General features: G+C 44.1%; 1 protein-coding gene across 1 annotated transcript in view; it reads left to right on the forward strand.

Annotated features, from left to right (window-relative positions):
* fat2 (FAT atypical cadherin 2) overlaps window positions 1–20,293 on the forward strand; it is a 113,129-nt gene extending 92,836 nt beyond the window's left edge. Inside the window, exons 19-23 of the mRNA XM_085995815.1 lie at window positions 5,596–5,750; window positions 9,221–9,659; window positions 10,026–10,179; window positions 13,487–14,064; window positions 17,434–20,293. Coding sequence (XP_085851941.1) covers window positions 5,596–5,750; window positions 9,221–9,659; window positions 10,026–10,179; window positions 13,487–14,064; window positions 17,434–17,939 — 1,832 coding nt within the window. The 3' untranslated portion in view covers window positions 17,940–20,293. The remainder of the gene's footprint in view (window positions 1–5,595; window positions 5,751–9,220; window positions 9,660–10,025; window positions 10,180–13,486; window positions 14,065–17,433) is intronic.
* Window positions 20,294–20,852: the final 559 nt, after the last annotated feature.

Raw genomic sequence — 20,852 nt, forward strand, 5'->3', positions numbered from 1 at the left:
TTTACCCACTGAGCATTATGAGAGCCCCAAAAGTAAAAAGAAGCATCTTAAAATATGGCTAACATGATTTAAACAGACATCAAAATTAATTTAAATATCACTCCTTATGTCAAGAGGTGCACACACAATTCTTCTTTGAAAATGGTTTTGATCAGTGATTTATGCTTAATCTTATCAGCAGGTTAATGTACTGCCTTTACATGTTGTGCAGTGCAATTCAATCTATCGCAGTCCCATCTGTGCTATGTAGCATATCTAAACAAGTGATATTCACATCTCTAAAACAACAGCTGCCTCTCACCTATTCCCTGCGACTCAGAGAATCAACTAAGATTCTTGTCGTCATCTTCAAATCCCTCCATGGCCTTGTCTCTCCCTACCTCCATGATCTCCCAACAGCTCTGTGTTCCTGAACACAACCTCCGGCCCTTCAACACTGGCTTATTTCTTGTCTCTTGCTCCCTCCACTCCGCCATCAGTTGCCGCTGCTTCAGCCACATTGCCCCTGTCCTCTGGAACTCCCTCCATCCATCTTGCCACCTCCCTCCCTGACTTCAGATATCTCCTTAAGACCCTTCTTTTCAACTGTGGTTTTATCCGTGCCAACCCTCTTCCCCACCCTCTCCTTCCTGCCACCTTTATCAGTTCGTTCACTAGTCACTATCCACCGCCCTGTAGAGCTCTCCGAGACATAATGAGCACTATAGCAATGTAAGTTGTTTATATAAATTATCTGCTCATCCTGCAGAAGTCTATTAAGTTTTTCCCAAGACATGCTCATCATGGAGGACTTTAATAAGCTTTCTCCATTTTACACTCACACCAATATAATGTAACAAATCTAATTGGTGTTATCCAACATAATCAACATGTATCCTCTATCTGTTCTGACAAAGGGTCATCGACCTGAAACGTTAACTCTGTTTCTCTCTCTATAGATGCTGCTTGACCGGCTGAGTATTTCCAGCATTTTCTGTTTTTATTTCAGATTTCCAGCAACCGCAGTATTTTGCTTTTGCTCTATCTGTTTCTTGCTTACCCTATAGCAATCTTGCTGGCTCTATCTCACACTCGAGGTAGTTTCGCAGGCTCTATCTATCTGTATCTCATGCTTCTCTTGCATTAGTTTAATGGGCTTTACCCAAAATATAATTACAGTCTCGTGGGTTCCCTTTTACTCATGTTCACCATGTCTTGCACTACCAGTACAAGGTTAGTCAATCACCAAAACAGTTGAAAACCATGAACAACCTGCTCACATTAACCAACAGAAAATGTGCCTAACCAGTACCCCTTGTGTTATCGTGCTAGGAAACCAAATACTGACTGCTAACAACAACTTGTATTTATATAGCACCTTTAATATAGTAAAACATCCCAAGGTGCTTCACAGGAGCGTTATCAAACAAAATTTGACACCGAGCCACATAAGGAGATATATATATATATATATATACAGGAAACTTTGGCCTAGAAATTCAGTGGCCTGCGCCACCAGTTTGCGCCCAAAGAGGGCTTTTGCGCCACTGTCCAAACCTACCGCGATATTTAGTGGGGCGCTAGCCTGTAGCGCTGCGCCGCCACCGATGACGTCATCGATGTGCGCAGCGCCCCGCTATCGCCCCGCTGGCCATATTTGGTCGCTGCCGCCTCCTCCGTGCCGGCCGCAAACAGCGACCGGTACACAGGGGCCTACCTGTGCCGGTAGTGGGGCGAGTTAAGGTGGAGGTGCGGCCGGCCGCTTTTTCGGTGGCCGCCTGCCCGCACCTCCGTCCCCGGCCTCCTACACCCCCCCCCCCCCCGCGGCATTGCCGGCTGTTTCCCGAGAGCCCGGCACTTCTCCTTGGTGCCGGGCTCATTTGCCGGCACTCGCGAGTGGGGATCGCGCTGTTGCAGGCACCTCCCCCTTAAGAATGAGAGGAAGGCCTGCAGTACCGCAGGCTGCCGTGCCGCAGCGGGTGGCGCTGCGGCACTTTGCACGCCGATATTCAGTTTCAGCGCCCCAAGCGGGGCGCCGAAGCCCTTGTTTAGCGGCCGGCTTCCACTTGGGGCGCTGAAACTGAATATCCCGCTGGCGCAAGTGGCTCCGCGCGCAGCGGTAATTCCGGCGCCCAGGCGAGCTGGGCGCCCCAAACTGAATTTCTAGGCCTTTGTGCTATCCGGCACCGACGGGACCGAGCTGTTGCCGTTCCCTCAAAACTGCCGGACACTCCAGCGTTAATGTTGAAGCATACGGAGCTTTTCAGCTCTGTATCTGGCAACAAACACTGTTGCTTAGCAACAGCTTCTAAACAGTCAGCCGTACTCTCTGTAGCGTCTCTGTAGCTTAGCAACAGCTTCAGAGAGACTTTGCAGAGGCTGACCTAACAAAACGGCTCCTGATTTTTGCCGGTGGCTCGAGCTTGCCGGACATTTAGCCTCCGGATAACACAAAATTTCCTGTATATGGAGACGGAGGGATCTGAAGATAAAGACAAGAATCTTAGTTGATTCTCTGGGTCATGGGAAGGAGGTGAGATGCACATAAGATATATATGGAGTTAGGTCACAGATCAGCCATGATCTCATTGAATGGCGGAACAAGCTCAAGGGGCTGAAAGGCCTACTCCTGTTCCAATGTTCCTATTAGGGCAGATGACCATAAGCTTGGCCCCAAAGATGTAGGTTTTAAGGAGCATCTTAAAGGAGGAAAGAGAGGTGGTGAGGTTTAGGGAGGGAATTCCAGAGCTTAGGGCCTTGGCAGCTGAAGGCATGGCTGCCAATGGTGGAGCAATTAAAATTGGGGATGCTCAAAAGGCCAGAATTGGAGGAACACAGAGATCTCAAAGGGAGATTACAGAGATAGGGAGGGGTGAGGCCATGACAGGATTTGAATACAAGGATGAGAATTTTAAAATCGAAGAGTTGCTTAACTGGGAGCCAAAGTAGATCAGCTAGCACATGGGTGATGGGTGAACGGGACTTGTTGCGAGTTAGGACATGGCTAGCAGAGCTTTGGATGACATGAAGTTTACAGAGTGTAGAACATGGGAGGCTGGCCAGGAGAGCATTGGAATAGTCAAGTCTAGAGGTAACAAAGGCATGGGTGAGGGTTTCAGCAGCAGATGAACTGAGGCAGGGGTGGAGTCGGGTGATGTTAAGGAGGTGGAAATAGATGGTCTTAGTAATGGAGCGGCTGTGTAGTCAGAAGTGCATCTCGGGGCCAATATGACACCAAGGTTGCGAAAAGCCTGGTTCAGCCTCAGACAACTGCCCAGGAGAGGGATGGAGTCAGTTGCTAGGGAATGGAGTTTATGGCGGGGACTGAAGATAATGGCTTTGATCTTCGCAATATTTAGTTGATAGCCTTAAAGCAAAAGATTTATAGGATCAGCTCAACCTTCAGTCAGTGTACTGTAACTGCCTTCCAGTTCAGAGTTGTATTGCTCCAATATAGAATCATAGAATCATACAACACAAAAGGAGGTCATTCGATCCATCGTGCCTGTGCCGGCTCTTTGAAAGAACTATTAAATTAGTCCCACTCCGTGCCCTTTCCCCATAGCTTTGCAGATTTTTCCTTTTCAACTCTATATCCAATTCGCTTTTGAAAGTTACTATTAAATCTGCTTCCACCACCCTTTCAGGCAGTGCATTCCACATCATAACAACTCTCTGCGTAAAAAAAAAATCTCCTCATCTCCCCTCTCAGTTGGCGAACAGTTAAGAATAGCGTTCTCATTCCATGTTCATCTGCTTATGAGTCAGAAAGCCTGAAGTGTCACCTGAGCTAAATAAACAATACAGATTAGAGGTTTACTGAAGATCGAAATCTTTTTGTTAGCTTCAATGAGCTGACATGATCATTCGTCAGAAGCTGTACACATCTAGAGTCATCGGGCTGTGATTTTTTTAAAATAGTCATTCACGGGTTGTGGGCATTGCTGGCAAAGCCAGCATTTATTGCCCATCCCGAAATACACTTGAGAAGGTGGTGATGAGCCGCCTTCTTGAACCGCTGCAGTCCGTATTTGGTTTCCTAGCACGGTAATACTAGGCACATTTCCTGTTGGTTAATGTGAGCAGGTTGTTCATGGTTTTCAACTGTTTTGGTGATTGACTAACCTTGTACTGGTAGTGCAAGACATGGTGAACATGAGTAAAAGAGAACCCACGAGACTGTAATTATATTTTGGGTAAAGCCCATTAAACTAATGCAAGAGAAGCATGAGATACAGATAGATAGAGCCTGCGAAACTACCTCAAGTGTGAGATAGAGCCAGCAAGATTGCTCCAGGGTAAGCAAGAAACAGATAGAGAATACAGGTTGATTATGTGTTGGATAACACCAATTAGATTTGTTACATTATATTGGTGTGAGCTTATTAAACTCCTCCATGGTGAGCGTGTCTTGGGAGAAACATATTGGGCTGGATATTCCGACCCCCACGGGTGGATACGAGGTGTGTACGCACCCGTTGGGGCCTCGTAAGTACCAGTTTCAGGCATGCAAAGTGCATGCACTAAAAACCGGCACTTGCAATCTGTCAAGCATCCTCTTGACAGATCCTCTGCCTGCCCGGGAAAAGGGCCTCCGTGGGCAGATAGTTGCCCGTGAAAAATCTGATTAAAATCCCAGGCCAATTTGGGGAAAAGAATCTGGGAAATCCCTCTCCGACCCATCTAGGCGATCAAAACTAGTCCAGGAGATCACTAAGGCCCTGAATTCCCTGCAGTACCTACCTCTGTAAGAGGTGATCTCCGCCCCAGCCAGAAACGGGTCCAGTTCTCACTTGAAGGAATTCAGTGAATCAGCCTGTTCCAGAGGTCCACTGCTGTCTGGGAAAAGAACCAGCTCCTGACATTTAACCTAGATCTGGCCTTACACAACTTACATTTGTGACCAGTGGTCCTCCCTAACCTATTTAATTGGAATAAACTGTCAACTAGAACACAATCTATTCCCTTCATCATCTTATAAACCTCAATCAGATCACCCGTAAGTCTACACTTCCCTAAAATGTAGAGTCCCAACTCTTTAGACTATCTTGATAGCTAAGATGCTTTATACTTGAATTAGTCTAGTGGCCCTCCTCTGCACCCTTTCCAAAGCCTCACTATCACCCACCATGTGAGGAGACCAAAACCATATTCCAAGTGAGGCCTGACCAAGTCTTGTACAAGGACAAAATAGTATTTCTCGTCTTATAATCAATTGTCCTATGAATGCACCCCAACACCGTATTTGCTCTAGCTATCGCTTCACGGCATTGCTCATGTACCTCTAGAGATGTATGCACTAGAATGCTAGATCTAGATCTCTTTCTTTCTCCACCTTCTTTAAAGTTTTACCCTGAAGGGTATATGTATGTTGAGCATTCACCTCGCCCACATGCATAACACTGCACTTTTCCAAATTAAACATAATTTGCCAAATATGTACTGTATTTAATTGAATCAGTTTATTTCAGTTTATTGACTGGAAGTCTATTGGAGGAGATATTAGATTAGTAGTTGTCATGGTATTCTATATTTGCGGCTATTGGATATGAAGTTATTTTACCAACTAAAAGCAGAGTCAGATGAAGATGCGTCAAGAAGTTATTAATATTTCAGATTCTTCTCTGAGATTCACTGGTGACAGCTACATGAAGTATCGTTATCTGGGTGAAGAAGATCCAGTGAGCACAACGATCAGCTTCCGAATACAGACTCTCCAGTCAGAGGCAGTAGTGATGTACACCAATGGAACTGACTCCAGTCTTCTTGAGGTAAAAGCACAACCTATTCAATCTCCTTAGGATTCAATGACCATTTAAACATTAGGCCAGACAAACAACAAAGTTGAATTGTAGATTTTTTTGTGACAGAATAGGGAGTTTTGGTCAGTTGAGTTTCTGATGCATGCAGAACCCCATCTAATGCCTGACTTAGCTAATTCCAACTAACTTAGGTGCAAATTGGCAAGAATGAAAGCTTATGGACAAAGTCTATGTGTGTTTCAGGGAAACTGCTGATATTTAACCAGCTAAAGGCCATGCAGATAAACCACACGGAGCAATGTTAAGCTTGTTGCTATTTGCTCAGCCAGGTCTACTCTACCCTGTTATGCATGGTTATGCATGGTTATCTAAAGCCACATGAAAAAAATCTCAACACCTGGTGATGTCTACCCCTCCATGTCCCATTGATGAGCTGGGCTGACTGATCATTCAACATCAGTGTCCAAGAGTACTGCAGATCTGCCTGGGTCGGATATCAGATTACCAAGTTCCTCACTTGGAGCAAACTCAATTCCAACATCCATCAACGGATGTGTGATCTTAGAGCCATCTCAACTATCGGTCAAGGTTCTGCTTCTCACACATTCCCTCCTGAAGAGGATAATCACCAGGTAGTCATTAAGCAACTATCTAGTTTAGGTTTGAGGCTTTGCTACGTGTTTAACAGGTACTAGGAAATCCTCACAAGCAGCATCGTGAACAGAACACCTGACCACAAAAATATGTGAGTGTATTGCCACCACCCTGACCACAACATGGACACAACACAATATTTCATGGAACATTTGTTCCATCAATTGAAGGTACAAAGGTTCAGCAGCAGCCCCTTGATGCTCTGTAACCATGGATACTGAATCATGTTCAGTATATAAAGAGTAGCAATCAGGTTATTTAGTTCATTTTTGTTATATTTTTGAGTTTACTATAGGGCAAGACTCTGGGGATTAATGCTTATGATTGTTGCTCCTTACTCAATGTAGCAACTGAAGTCTTTCATAAGAACATAAGAACATAAGAAGTAGGAGCAGGAGTTGGCCATTCGGCCCCTCGAGCCTGCTACATCATTCAATAAGATCATGGCTGATCTTCTACCTCAACTCCACTTTCCTGTACTATCCCCATATCCCTTGATTCCCTTAATATCCAAAAATATATCGATCTCTGTCTTGAATATACTCAATGACTGAGCCTCCACAGCCCTCTGGGGTAGAGAATTCCAAAGATTCACCACCCTCTGAGTGAAGAAATTTCTCCTCATCTCAGTCCTAAATGGCCAACCCCTTATTCTGAGACTGTGACCCCTGGTTCTAGACTCCCCAGCCAGGGGAAACATCCTCCCTGCATCTTCCCTGTCAAACCCTGTAAGAATTTTGTATGTTTCAATGAGATCACCTCTCATTCTTCTAAACTCTAGAGAATATAGGCCTAGTCTACTCAATCTTTCCTCATAGGACAATCCCCCCATTCCAGGAATCAGTCTGGTGAACCTTCACTGCACTCCCTCTATGGCAAGTATATCCTTCCTTAGGTAAGGAGATCAAAATTGTACACAATACTCCAGGTGTGGTCTCACCAGGGCCCTATATAATTGCAGTAAGACGTCGTTACTCTTGTACTCAAACCCTCTTGCAATAAAGGCCAACATACCATTTGCTTTCCTAATTGTTTGCTGTTAACTTGCTAATTACCTGCAAGTTAACTTTCAGTGATTTGTGTACAAGGACACCCAGGTCCCTCTGAACACCAACATTTCCCAATCTCTCACCATTTAAAAAATACTCTGCTTTTTTATTTTTCCTACCACAGTGGATAACTTCACATTTCTCCACATTATATTCCATTTGCCATGTCCTTGCCCACTCCCAGACACAAGGCCTAGAAAAATGTGTGTTAGTTTTGTGGCACAGCATCTTTCACAGGCTGAGTGGCATCCTCGGTTACTGGATGGTTATTCATTGTTGTTCCCACTGCTGGTTATAAATCATCAAATGGCAGACTGTCTGCTTTTCTCATTCTAAAATTAGATATTGTTTCCTATGTCCACATAAAATAGCATAATAATCAATAATTATATTATTGGATGCCTGAGAACCCTGTTACTATCAGTGTAATTACTGTCAGCAAAATTAACACTGTCAAGAAGCTTAAGTGTGTTATTGGGGAAGGGGTGCACTAATGAGATTGGAGGCAAACTTGAGGTGACCAAGCAGGAAGGGCCACTGAGATCAGCGAAACCAAGGAGGAAATAGGTAATCAAAGCTGCAAGACCAATTGGGGAAGGACTGTTGTTGATACCTGAGGGAAGGACTGACACAACAACAACAACTTGCATTTATATAGCGCCTTTAATGTAGTAAAACTTCTCATGGCGCTACAGAGGTGTGTTATCCAACAAACTTTGTCCTGAGCCACATAAGGAGATATTAGGACAGGTGACCAAAAGCTTGGTCAAAGTGGTAGATTTCAAGGAGCATCTTAAAGGAGGAAAGAGAGGTAGAGGCGGAGAGGCTTAGGGAGGGAATTTCAGAGCCTAGGGCCTAGGCAGCTGAAGGCATGGCGGCCAATGGTGGAGCGGTGAAACTCTGGGATGAAAATCAAGATGCCAGAATTGGAGGTGCGCAGACCTCTTGGGGGGTTGTAGGATGGGAGGTGGTAACAGAGATAGGCCATGGAGGGATTTGAAAACAAGGATGAGAATTTTAAAATCAAGGCATTGCTGGACCGGAAGGTAGGTCAGTGAGCACAGGGGTGATGGGTGAACGGGACTTGGTGCGAGTTAGGATACGGGGCAGTGAGCACAGGGGTGATGGGTGAACGGGACTTGGTGCGAGTTAGGATACGGGGCAGTGAGCACAGGGGGTGATGGGTGAACGGGACTTGGTGTGAGTTAGGATACGGGCAACAGAGTTTTTGATAAGCTCAAGTTTATGGAGGGTGGAAGATGGGAGGGCAGCCAGGAGAGCAGTGGAATAGTCATGGCTAGAGGTAACAAAGGCATGGATGCGGGTTTCCGCAGCAGATGAGCTGAGGTGGGGCGGAGACGGGCGATGTTACGGAGGTGGAAGTAGGCGGTCTTGGTGATGGAGCGGATATGTGGTCGGAAGCTCATCTCAGGGTCAAATAGGACACCAAGATTGCGAACTGTCTGGTTCAGCCTCAGACAGTGACCAGGGAGAGGGATGGAGAGGAATACAGTACCAATATACTGAAGAGAGTGACTGATGGCAGAGTGAAAATGGTGAGAAAGGAGATGATAGTAGGAGCAACGCTGCTGAAACAAGAGAGGAAATGATGAGACTGGAAATTAGGCGATGGAATGGGGAAGGGCTGATGAGGCTGAATGGAAGGTACTACATTAACAAAAAAGAAATGGACAGAATCATTATTTACAGAAACCTAGTAGAGTGTACTGTGGCAGGAACACTTTTTTAAATCTCTCTTCTGATTATGTTTTATAGATTACCAATGGAGATCTGATGTTCACATATGTCTGTGATGGAAAGAGTAGGGTCTTGTCAGTGAACAACATACCAGTCAACAATGGGTTGTGGCATTCAGTTGTAGTTGAGGTAACTGAGATATCTGCAAAGCTGGTGGTAGACACAGTGCACATAGCCTCTGCTGCACTGTCAGAGACATGTCGCAGAAATCGTTTTGTGTTCTTCGGTGGTAAAGTTCAAGAGGACAACTTGGGACCCAATAATCACAGACGAGTCATCAGAGATTTCAAAGGCTGCCTTGGCTCCATTAGATTACAGAGAGGTAACGTCACAAAAGATGAAGAAACAAGTGAGGTTGAAACATCTGTAAGAATCGAAGCCTGTTGTCCCCTCATTGAAGTATGTTCGAAAGCACCATGTCAAAATGGGGGAATGTGCACTGAAAGTCCATCTGGAGGTGAGTAATGAGCACATCAGAAAAAGACACAAACAAAATCTTTGGGTGGGCATTTTACCCTGGCTGCAGTAGAGTTAAAGGACAACTCTTAAATTCACCTGATAGTTCAGCATGTTTATCCAGTGAGTAATACACCCCTGCCCTAGTTGAATCAACTGCTGACATTCATTGTCTAGGCTCACCTACGAAGAATGGCAGCTTGGGTGATGCCTTTGGATCCATATCCTAGTAGAAGTCCAAACTTTTGAGGAGAAGGATGAGGTAAAATTGGCAGAAAAAGGAGGGGAGAAAGCGACTATGGCGCAGGTTATTGTATATGGTTATAACAGAATACATAAATATTATTCTTTTATGTCTTAAATCCAGGATATGTTTGCAAGTGTCCAGCGAACATCCTTGGCGTGCACTGTGAACTAATCGATCATCCCTGCCTCTCACGTCCCTGTTTAAATAATGGGTCTTGCATCCCAGAAAAGAGTGGCTACACCTGCAACTGCACAAAGGAATATTCAGGACTAAGGTAAAAAAACAGTACCTGATCACACTTCCCTACATCTGCTCCTTCCATCTCCTTATTAACAATGAGAAGGACCATAAACTGTAGTGGACCCAAGTTCAAGTCGCACAGCAACTGGCTTCAGGCGGCATTTTTGTCTGAGGCCACTTGTTGCTTTATTGCTTGAAACATAGCACTACATTTCAGCATGCAAAGTTCCCTTCGTATATCCCTCAACTGATTATCTTACTAAATGCCTGTCCTACACCTACTTAAAATTACTGGTCCTATCAACCTCAATCAGATTTTGTAGACAGGAAGTGCGTGCAGACATTAAATTTGTAATATATTATAGATATTTTCATATGGACCAGCTGCAACAGAAGGCAGCAAACCAAATCGTTTTTTTTCCTTTTAAAATTTGTTATCTTCAATTGAAAAATTACTTCAAGTTTTACCAGAATTGAAAGGAAAAATTAAATAGGGTCGGGCTCTTTTGTCTGGAAAAGAGAAGACTTAAGTGAAGACCCGATAGAGGCCTTTAAAATTAAGAAGTGGTTCAATAGGACAGACATGGAGAAACTGTGTCCACTTTAGGGTGAGTCCAGAACAAGGAGGCATAAATGTAAGATAGTTACCAACAGATCAAATAAAGAATTTAAGAGAAATTTCTTTACACAGAGTGGGAAGAATGTGCATCGCTGCCACATGGAGTGGTTGAGGAGAATAGCATAGATGCATTTAAGGGGAAGCTAGGTAAGTACATGAGGGAGAAAGGAATAGAAGGATATGTTGATAGGATGGGATAAATTAAGGTGGAGGAGGCTTGTGTGGACACCGGCACAGACCTGTTGGGCCGAATGGCCTGTTTCTGTGCTGTAAATTCAATGGCCCAGAAATTCAGGTCGGGGGCTTCCCACGGGTGCAAGCCCCCGACCTGCACTTAACTAGCGCGCCGGCCATTGAGCTGTGGGCCCCCGTGGAATTCCGATCCTGGGCCTGCTCCAGCTGCCGGCATGCAGTGCTTGCATATCCCAGGGGCGCAGTTAGTTCGATGCGTCCCCTGGGATCACGTGGGCCATTGGGAGCCAATCGGAGCAGGGAATGCTCCATTCATAAGTTTGACAGGAAGAGCTGTCAAAACTTAGAATACTACAGGCCCCAAAACATCACTAAATCTTCAAATAAATTTTTTAAAAACATCACATTTTTAAAATAAACTATAAATTACATGAAATAACTATTTTAAACAATAATTTAAATTTTTGGAAAAAATAATTTTATTTTCTAACGGGGCTAAAAATAAACTTACCTTTCTTTAAAGTATTTAAAAATAATAAACCTGTGGAAAAAATGTTTTAATTTTAATTAATTCACCACTTACCTTGTAAAAAGCAGGCCTTACGCCTGCTTTTTATATGTGTAAATTCTGCAGACTTACCCTCCTGGGAAAACCTGTAAAAAAAAAACTAAGGTCGATGCGCACGCGCGGCCTCTCCCGCGCACGCGCGGCCTCTCCCGCGCACGCGTTCCACCTCTTAACCTCTTTGTTCAGGGGAATGGAAGTGCCGGTTTCCCGCGCATGCGCAGTGCATGCAGGAAACCGGCACTTTCATTGGGCTTACGGGTGAGTACCCCGCGCGTACTCACCCGTGGAGACCCGAATTTCTGGGCCATTGTAATTCTAGCAGGCTGGTCAGGTGCAGAGGGATCTAGATAGTTTTGAAAGTTGGACTGAGAAATGGCAAATTATTATTCAATATAAAGCAGTGCTAAATGATGAGACTACCAAAGGAGAGTAAACATTGAACTATAAACTAAATTTTGTTAATCTACAGGATTCAGTACATGAATTTTGGGTAGGGACAGATCAGATATGTCCTGTTGTTAAATTCCTATGTTCACATTTATAATGAAAATTGCCTATGTAACCTTGTCATGTTGTAATTACAACCTATACCCTTCTCCCTGCTCGTCCGCTTGTACTTCAGAGAAACTCCTATCCTCCAACAGAATCTACTTCTCTTCTTCCCAAATTGCCCTACATTTTGCTAATTAACAATAAATTATCATTGTACAAAAATAAAGACAGAATATACTACTTTAAAATGGGAATTTAAGTACGTCTGTGCCTCCGCCTTCTAACTTTGCTTCTCCTGAAAGCTATACTTGGTCTTGAATCCCCGTGTACAGTGCAACGGGAGATCAACTCGTATATATAATAAATCACACATGTGCTTAATGTTATATATTTTGCCTCATATAGATCCATTACTTTTAATCTCTGTCCCACCGGAGGTACGTCAATGACACCCATTGTCACTGATGTCACCAGAGTGATTCTGAAGTAAACAGACAAGAAATGAGGAATAAAAATTGAATGTTATTTCAATACTGATCATATACATAATTTTGCATGTAAAGCTGGAGGAATTCTCTGAACAGAAGACACTGCCCCTAGATGTTCCTTACCTTTAATAAGTACCTTTATAACTCAAGAAAATCAATTGAAACTCTTTCATTTATACTTTGTTACTGTGAAGTACATAAGAACATAAGAAATAGGAGCAGGAGTAGGCCACTTGGCCCCTCGAGCCTGCTCCACCATTCAATAAGATCTTGGCTGATCTTGGGCTCAAAGCCACTTCCCTGCCCACTCCCCATAACCTTTCACTCCCTTATCTATATTGAGCGCCTCCCTCCCACGTTGTTGCTGCTGATTCGCCTCTTCATCCTCCACTTCCTCCTCCTCCTCTCCCTCTTCCTGCTCCTGAGGTGGTGCACCAATCCCTAGTGGCAATGGCTGGGTCCTCATAATTGCAAGGTTGTGAAGCATGCAGCACACAACAATGAAAAGCGAGACTCGCTCGGGGGAGTACTGCAGGGCTCCTCCAGAGTGGTCAAGACACCGGAACCGTTGTTTCATTTGATTTCCTTTGCTCTCTATCCACACGTCTTATAAATCAGGATTATCTGGAGATGGCTCCATTCGCAAGTGGCTTTGGTGCTATTCTCTGGTGGGTTTTGCTGTTAATGTTTCTATTGAACTGTGGAGCACATCATGGCCGAGATCATCCTGTCCTCACACGACACCCAACGGAGGTCACTATGTAACAATCAGGAGGACAGACCCCGATCCATTTTTCCTTCCCTAACCTAGGGGAGCTGCCGTCAACCACGGTGGCCCACCTCCATCCTGGCTGAGGTTGGCACGGACTAGGGATGTTCCTTTGTCTGTATGTCTCAGACACAGTGACTTTAAATCTGAACCATTGGGTGGACCCCCGCCCCCCATTACCGTTTCTAACAGTTGTTTGCTTTGAATTCCCAGGTGCGAAGAGGATTTCAACGAATGTCTGACACAGCCTTGCATGAACAATGGGAGCTGTGAGAACGTCCATGGTTCCTTTAACTGCAGTTGCATGCCTGGACACACTGGCAGATTGTGTGAGACATTGCCGGAGGAGCACTTGCGGAGCTCTCCGATAGTCATCAGCCACTATGAAATTATCGAAATAGCAGTAGCGGTGCTGGTGGCCTGCATTTTAGTTGCACTGTTCATCGTCTTCCGTAAGTTCATGTGCAAAAAGAAGAAACAATCCCCCCTGAGCATCCTGGGCAGCAACGAGCTGTCGAAGAGTGACATGACAAAGAACAGTTGCTGTGACACGCATTCATCTGCACTCATCCCACTCAACATTCTCAAGGGGTCCGTGTATGACTTGGACAGAGATTCTTACCAAGGATTCGGATCACAGGGACATCCGGACCTCAACACATTCAGCCCGGCGCACAGTAAGTGCAGGCCAACCGTCGTGTGCAGTGTGGCACCAAACCTTCCTCCTCCTCCCTCATCTAACTCAGATAATGAATCTATACCAAAAACGACCTGGGAGTGCGAGTACGAGGGTGAGAACAATCAATGCTTTCTATCTTTGGGATCTTTTTATTTAATCGAGGCTTAAGAACAATAGGAGCAGGAGTAGGCCAACGGCCCCTTGGGCCTGCTCCGCTATTTAATGAAAGCATGGCTGATCTTTGACCCCAACTCTACTATCCCCATATCCCTTGATTCCCTTAAGAGTCCAAAAATCTCAGCCTTGAATATACTCAACGACTGAGCAGACACAGCCCTCTGGGGTAGAGAATTCCAAAGACTCACAACCCTGAGTGAAAAAATTCACAAGCCTCTGAGTGAAGGCTTAAACAAGTTATCAGCATAATTATTTCAAATTTATTTCAGAAGTCTTCTTCCCAGGGTCTCCTAACAGCTCAGAGAGTTGATCCAGTTTGTAGCTGATCCATGCAGATCAGGACATTTCCAGGTTCGGTGCCAAGTGTATGCTGAGTTACCTGATCTCAGCTAGAGCTGCAATAGAGTACTGAAATTGGCCTTAATGTCCCAATGGGCATAGAATGGGCGTTTACGGCCATTCCGTCATCGTCACTAAGTCAATGTCCTGGAATTCCCTACCTAACGCCATTGTTGGAGCACCATTACTACAAGGACTGCAGTGGTTCAAGAAGGAGACACACTGCCAATTTCTCAGGATAACTAGGTATGGCCAATAAATGCGGCCTTGCCAGCTGTGCCTACATCCCAAAAACAAATATTTAAAAAAAAGAAACATTAGAGGGATGCAACTTCATGAAAAAAACTTTTTTTGTTTGTTTGCAAAAAAATGCATCAATCTATATGGATTAAAATGGTGCACAACTCTTTTGGTTCTGCTCAAATAAAAAAGTTTGCCAAATACTTTTTTCATGAAGGCAGTTTCCCTTTAAATTCTGATTTTTATATTGTGCCTTAGAATAATTAGATTCCTGGGAGGCCTTAAATGCTTGCTGTACCTGACAGCCTTGAAGATCACACCTGCCCTGACCTGCAGCAGAGATTCCTAAAACTGGATTCAATCACAGTCAGTTCCCATGTCTCTGCTCTCTGCATTTAAACATCAAAGAGTATCTATTGGCAAAGAGTATCTAATGCCTTTGAGACCAGTAATGGACAAAAGGATTACGGGGTATTTTTAACCTCGCCACCTGAGGGGTAACCTGACCATGTGGCTCACCCGCCCATTATAGAACCCGCCCGGTCGTCGTTCAGCAACGAGCGGACAATACACTCCTCCAGGTTACCGCCTAGGTGGCGAAGTTGAAAATGACCGCCTTGAACTCTGCTGGCGTGTACCTATTCTATTGGGTGATGTAAGTTGGGGGAATTTTATTGAGGAAAAAAAATGAATCTGGTTCAGGAGGCCTATACTGAAGGTGTGTTGTGTTTCTTTTCTTTTAATCCTTGTCTCTTGTGTCTTTAAATATTTTGTGGACGGCCACCTAGTAATTGTGAAGTTGTTCATTTTTCCAAATGTTGGGGTTTAACAAAAAATACTATGTGCATGCACAAAATGGGGCCTGTCTGTGTGTGCATCCCAGTGTTTGAGTGATTTTCCCTTATTGCCCTACACAGCCCTCTGTGGTATAGCACTGCCGGGATCCTCCTTTTATTTTTCATAATTTTACAGGTGCCAGTCAGCCTCTAGTACCGCACGCAAAAACCATTATTCATGTGTGAGCCTTGACAATGAATGTTAGTAGGCTGTTTGACTGAAAAAAAAGGGCATTACACTAAGCCTGACATTGTCCTTAACCAACAATCACCAGGGGTCATGAGAAAGCAATCGGGAGCAGGTTCCCTGGCCAATTTTCCTCACCTTAAACCAGTGATAATGAGGCCAGTTCAAGCAACCCCATTCCCATTGGGGATCATAGGGTAGATAGAGAGAAACTGGATCATCTGGAGGGGAGAGTCCAGAACAAGGAGGCATAACATCAAAATTAGAGCTAGGCCGTTCAGGGGTGATGTCAGGAAGTATTCCTTCGCACAAAGGGTAGTGGAAATCTGGACCAGTCTCCCCCAAAATGATATTGAGACGAGGCCAAATTAAAATTTCGAAACTGAGATTGATAGATTTTTGTTAGGCAAGGGTATTAAGGGTGCTGGAACCAAGGCGGGTAGATGGAGTTAAAATACAGATCAGCCATGATCTAATCGAATGGCGGAACAGGCTCGAGGGGCTGAATGGCCTGCTCCAGTTCCTATGTTCCATCCAAGCTGATATCATCTTAAGTTTGGACAGGCCAGACGTCCAACCGGGACCCTCGGGTATGATACAGCGACATGATAAACTCATTGAGCCATTGGGCACTTACAACAGCCTGCATTTTTTTTGACAGTTCTTTAGCTGTTGCTCCACCATTATTACACTCCCTTTAGCTCCGCAGGGCTTGGTGTTACCTTTCTTGCAGGTCGGGTCCTGCCAGTGAATTGGAGCCTCCTTTATGGATTGTTTGAATGGAAGAGCATTGGCATAAACAAAAGGGAGAAAATAAAGGAAGTGGAAAAATAAATATAAAGACAGAAGCAAATGGAGAATATTAAACAAAAGATATAAAGCAGAAAATAAATCAGACGGATAGGCAAGTCATAAAACTAAAAAAATAAAAATATGAAATGAAAAGAAATCCTAAAAAATTGAAGAAAGGAAACAGGAAAATAAGAGAAAAAAAATCTTGCTGAGATCCTTCAGAGGGGAACTGGCAATATGTATCGGACAGTGTCGATCTGAAGTTTGTAACTATTATCGGATAGTTATGGGCCTGTTAAGATGGGTAGTCTGAGCTTGTCGGGTGGCACCCCGTAGAAGGCACTATCAGTTATCAACCTGCAGAGGGCAGTATGGTCCTATGAGTGAAGGATAGGAACGCATACACAAGGGAAGAGAAAGAACGAGCTGCGAAGTGATTAGGTGGAGAGCAGGAGATGGCTAACTAGCAGAGGTGATAATAGCATAAGACAAAAAGGAGGCACGATGAGAGAAATTAGACAAATAAAAGACATGTGCCAGACCCAGAGAATGTGTGAATAGTTCAAGCAGGTCAGCTATGTTGGAGAGGGAGAAGCAGGAAAAGCTGGCATAGTGGAGCAGGCTGCAGTGGCCCAGGAGACTGGTGGGAGGAAAAGACAAGTTAGCACCAGGGTTGCAGATCACCCCACCAGAGGTGAACTGTGCTGATGAGGGATCCCCATCCTAAGCACCAACCTCGGATCGGGGTGGGTTGGGTTGCTGGATCTAAACTGAGCAGAAGGGAGAAAATATATAGCTGAAGAAAAAACACTACGAACCATGTTTATTCCTTTCGAAGATGCCTCTTGATTATTTATACGTAGTTTGAATATCGTGCATCAAAAATCTTTGAACTTTATTTTTTTTTCAGTCTATCATGGCGATCCTCCGGTCTGGCCTCCCCAGTCCCAGTCACCAAGAATGCAGGAATATCCACGCTATGAAGGAATGGAAGAGAATCTCCCACGTCCAATGGGCAACGAACATTTTAGCATATACGACGGCTTCCCGTTCCCACTGGACCACTGTACCGCACGGAACAAGCGGGCACCCCTGCCTCCGCAGTACAACGATCAGGTCCTGGAGGACTTTCCCGACGGCGATCCGGCGGCTTTACTGACGACTCGTTGCCAGAATGAATACACTGCCATCAGCTACTACCCGGCAGAGCTGCTCAAAGCCCAGGTCCCGGGCATTCCCCTGCAGCCCGGCTACCAGAAGGTTCACGTCCGCCTCAGTGTTGCCCAGCCATCCTACGCAGACTGCGGGCCCGTGCACTCGCAAGCTGTGGTGCCCCATCTCATCATGCCTACCTGCTACGAGGACTCTGATCTGATGGAGAGTGACTATGGCAGCTGTGAAGAGGTGATGTTTTAATGAGAAGACTTTTTCATGTCTCTATCATGCACTACTATGACAGCTCAAGGCCACTGACAGCCATTTGATGCCCACTCTAAGACCACTGTAACAATTTCATTGTGGGTACAAGTGGAATGGTCGATTTGGCACCCTCTGGACAACGGGGCTGATTAACAATGCCCCAGACTGGCAGCCCTACCACTACAAGAATGCTGCAGCAACACTTTGACATTGCATTAGTAAGGCTGCAGCACTGAGGTGACATATGTCTGTTGATAAATTCAGACGAAATGCCACGGTAAAGACGGGCAAGACTTTGAGAAAACAAAAACATTATTGTAACTTTTATGATTGTAATGTTAGTGAGATTGTGAAAATCTAGTCTTTTTAGTAACACAAATGTAAACTCTCCCCAGCCATAAAAGTATTGAATTAATGAGAGACTGTGGACAATATTATGTATGCAGTCTGTTTACTAATGGATTTGGTGTTAATGGTTATGCACGTCTGAAAATACCATGAAAACCAACGTGATACTTGTTATGTTTCACTGACACAGTTTGAATTCAGCATGTTGTGGGGTGGGAGGGGTGTTTATAACATTGCAGCTGTTACTCATATGTTATTTTACATGGGAACTGACACCATCTTCATCGCCAGAGTCAATAAGCGTTACTCTACATCTACTTGTGCTATACCTGGCCAGGGAATGAATTTGTTGCCTGAAAGAGAAAATGTTCCATTCCCCATTTCTTTAAGCACACAATTCACAAACGGAAACGCTAATTATTCAATGCACGATAAATACAGGGAAGTCCCAAAAATTCTTTTAATAACAAGCTTTCCAATTAAAAAGGATAGAGATTTGATGAAGCAAACCCGTTTTGTGCCCGAAGTCCATTTCTATAAAATGGCTCCCGAGTGTCTTATGCAAATGTGAACAGCGTGAAGAACGTTTTCTGACATCTGGCAGATGTCCTTATTAAAGCAAAGAATTATATTCACATGAAGAATTCATCTCCGAGCAATAGTTTGGGGCAATGCAGGCATATTTCTGCGTGCTGGAGCTGGTGAGAATTGGTGGCAGTGTGAGGCTCTGAATCTGATATCCGTTCAGGGAAAAACCAAGAACAGGAGTCCCACAGAAAACACACCTGCCACGGGTCATACTGGACTAAAATGAGCTCTCCCATACAAGGGAAATAGTAGTTTGTCATCAAAAATCTAATCAGAATATTACTAAACATAACATTCTTTCCAACACTGAAACAAAAAAAAAAACAAGCAATACTTTCTCCTTTGCCTAATTGCCACCTTGGCACTGTGCCAGGAGAGCGAGCTGCATTTACACGTTCCTAGGTATTTGTTGGCTGAGCCCTCTTTTTAGCCTCAGTACTGGATCAATACCTTTATGCTACCTTGGAGGACTATAGGCCAAGGACTCGCCTCTTTGATGAGCTTCTTGTTATGTTTTGAACAGTATATTACTGGAGAAAAGAGTGAGGTCTCATTCTCTAAATACCGGAAGAATTATTGGTGAGAATTTCATTGTTGCGTTTCAAAATAAAATCCTGTCTAGAATCCAGATTGAACAGAAATGCTCATTTTATATTGTCAAGTGTTTCCTGTTCCATTACCAACATCTTCAGTTTTATTACACATTGAGCCAAGTCTTGGTTATGTTATACACCTCCACAATCAAACAGTCAGTAACAGTGAAGTAATAATGGTACACTCTTTCTCAAGCGCTCAGAACTGTGCGACACGCTGGTGTGGAACCATTCACTGTCATTATCCTCCGTTCCAGTCAAACCATTGGGCCAACTTGGGGTTGAATGGCATTGAGTATAAAGCGGTCTTCATTTGAGATTGCGATGACTTTCTGCCCCAAGAGTGACATATAAACTTGGCTATTGGGCTAAAGGGCCACGGTTAAATAACTTGGTGACTGTGTCTTTTAGGGTCATACATCTTATGGAGGGGAGATTTCAAATTAATTCTGTGTTAGTGAGGGTTCATGCACAAATCGTGCACATCAAAGAGAGTCTTATCTAGGGTCACGCTGTATAATGAACAACTTTCCAGAAGGTTGCCGATCTGTGTGAACACTGCAATGATATAACGACACTCTAATGTGATTTTGACATTGGAAACCGAAATTGTAGCGTATCCAGATTCCTCCCTGTTATAGTTGTGCAGACCTGTTGTGCTTTCTCCCCATTTGAGTAAAATGTAATGACGGTGTATTTTATTTGTGCGGCCAGTGTTTAATATATTGTTTCCTCTGTATGTGTTTGTACAGAAAGTGTTTCTCTTTTAATTTTGTATTAAATTCAATAAAATGTGGTTTTATTTTGATTACAGATCTTCAATATCTTGTATTTATTCCATTTATTTTTTAATAGGTTGGGTTCAAAAATGATTAACTCCAACGCAGTAAATTTTTCTTCTTCACAGAAACTATGGAGGACAGTGAGGAGACAAGGGGGTGGTCCTCGGATAAATAATATAGTGATCAGCGGGAAGTGATAGAGAATAGAGGAATGAAGAGTGTAGTGGGTGTGGGGAGAGAAGGTGAAGTAAGAGAGTGGGGATGAGAATATGAAATATTAGCAAACAAGTCATTGGCAAGATGGGAAAAGAAAAGAAAGACTTGCATTTATATAGCACCTTTCATGACCACTGGACGTCGCAAAGCACTTTACAGCCAATGAAGTACTTTTGTAGTCACTGTTGTAATGCAGGAAACGCGGCAGCCAATTTGCGCACAGTTAACTCCAACAAACAGCAATGTGATAATGACCAGATAATCTGTTTTTGTTATATTGATTGAGCTATAAATATTGGCCAGGACACCGGGGATAACTCCCCTGCTCTTCTTCGGAATAGTGCCATGGGATCCTTTATGTCCACCTGAGAGAGCAGACGGGA

Source organism: Somniosus microcephalus, chromosome 8 (assembly GCF_052327205.1).
Source record: "Somniosus microcephalus isolate GS21.2 chromosome 8, FLI_Smic_1.0, whole genome shotgun sequence".
Lineage (NCBI taxonomy): Eukaryota > Metazoa > Chordata > Chondrichthyes > Squaliformes > Somniosidae > Somniosus > Somniosus microcephalus.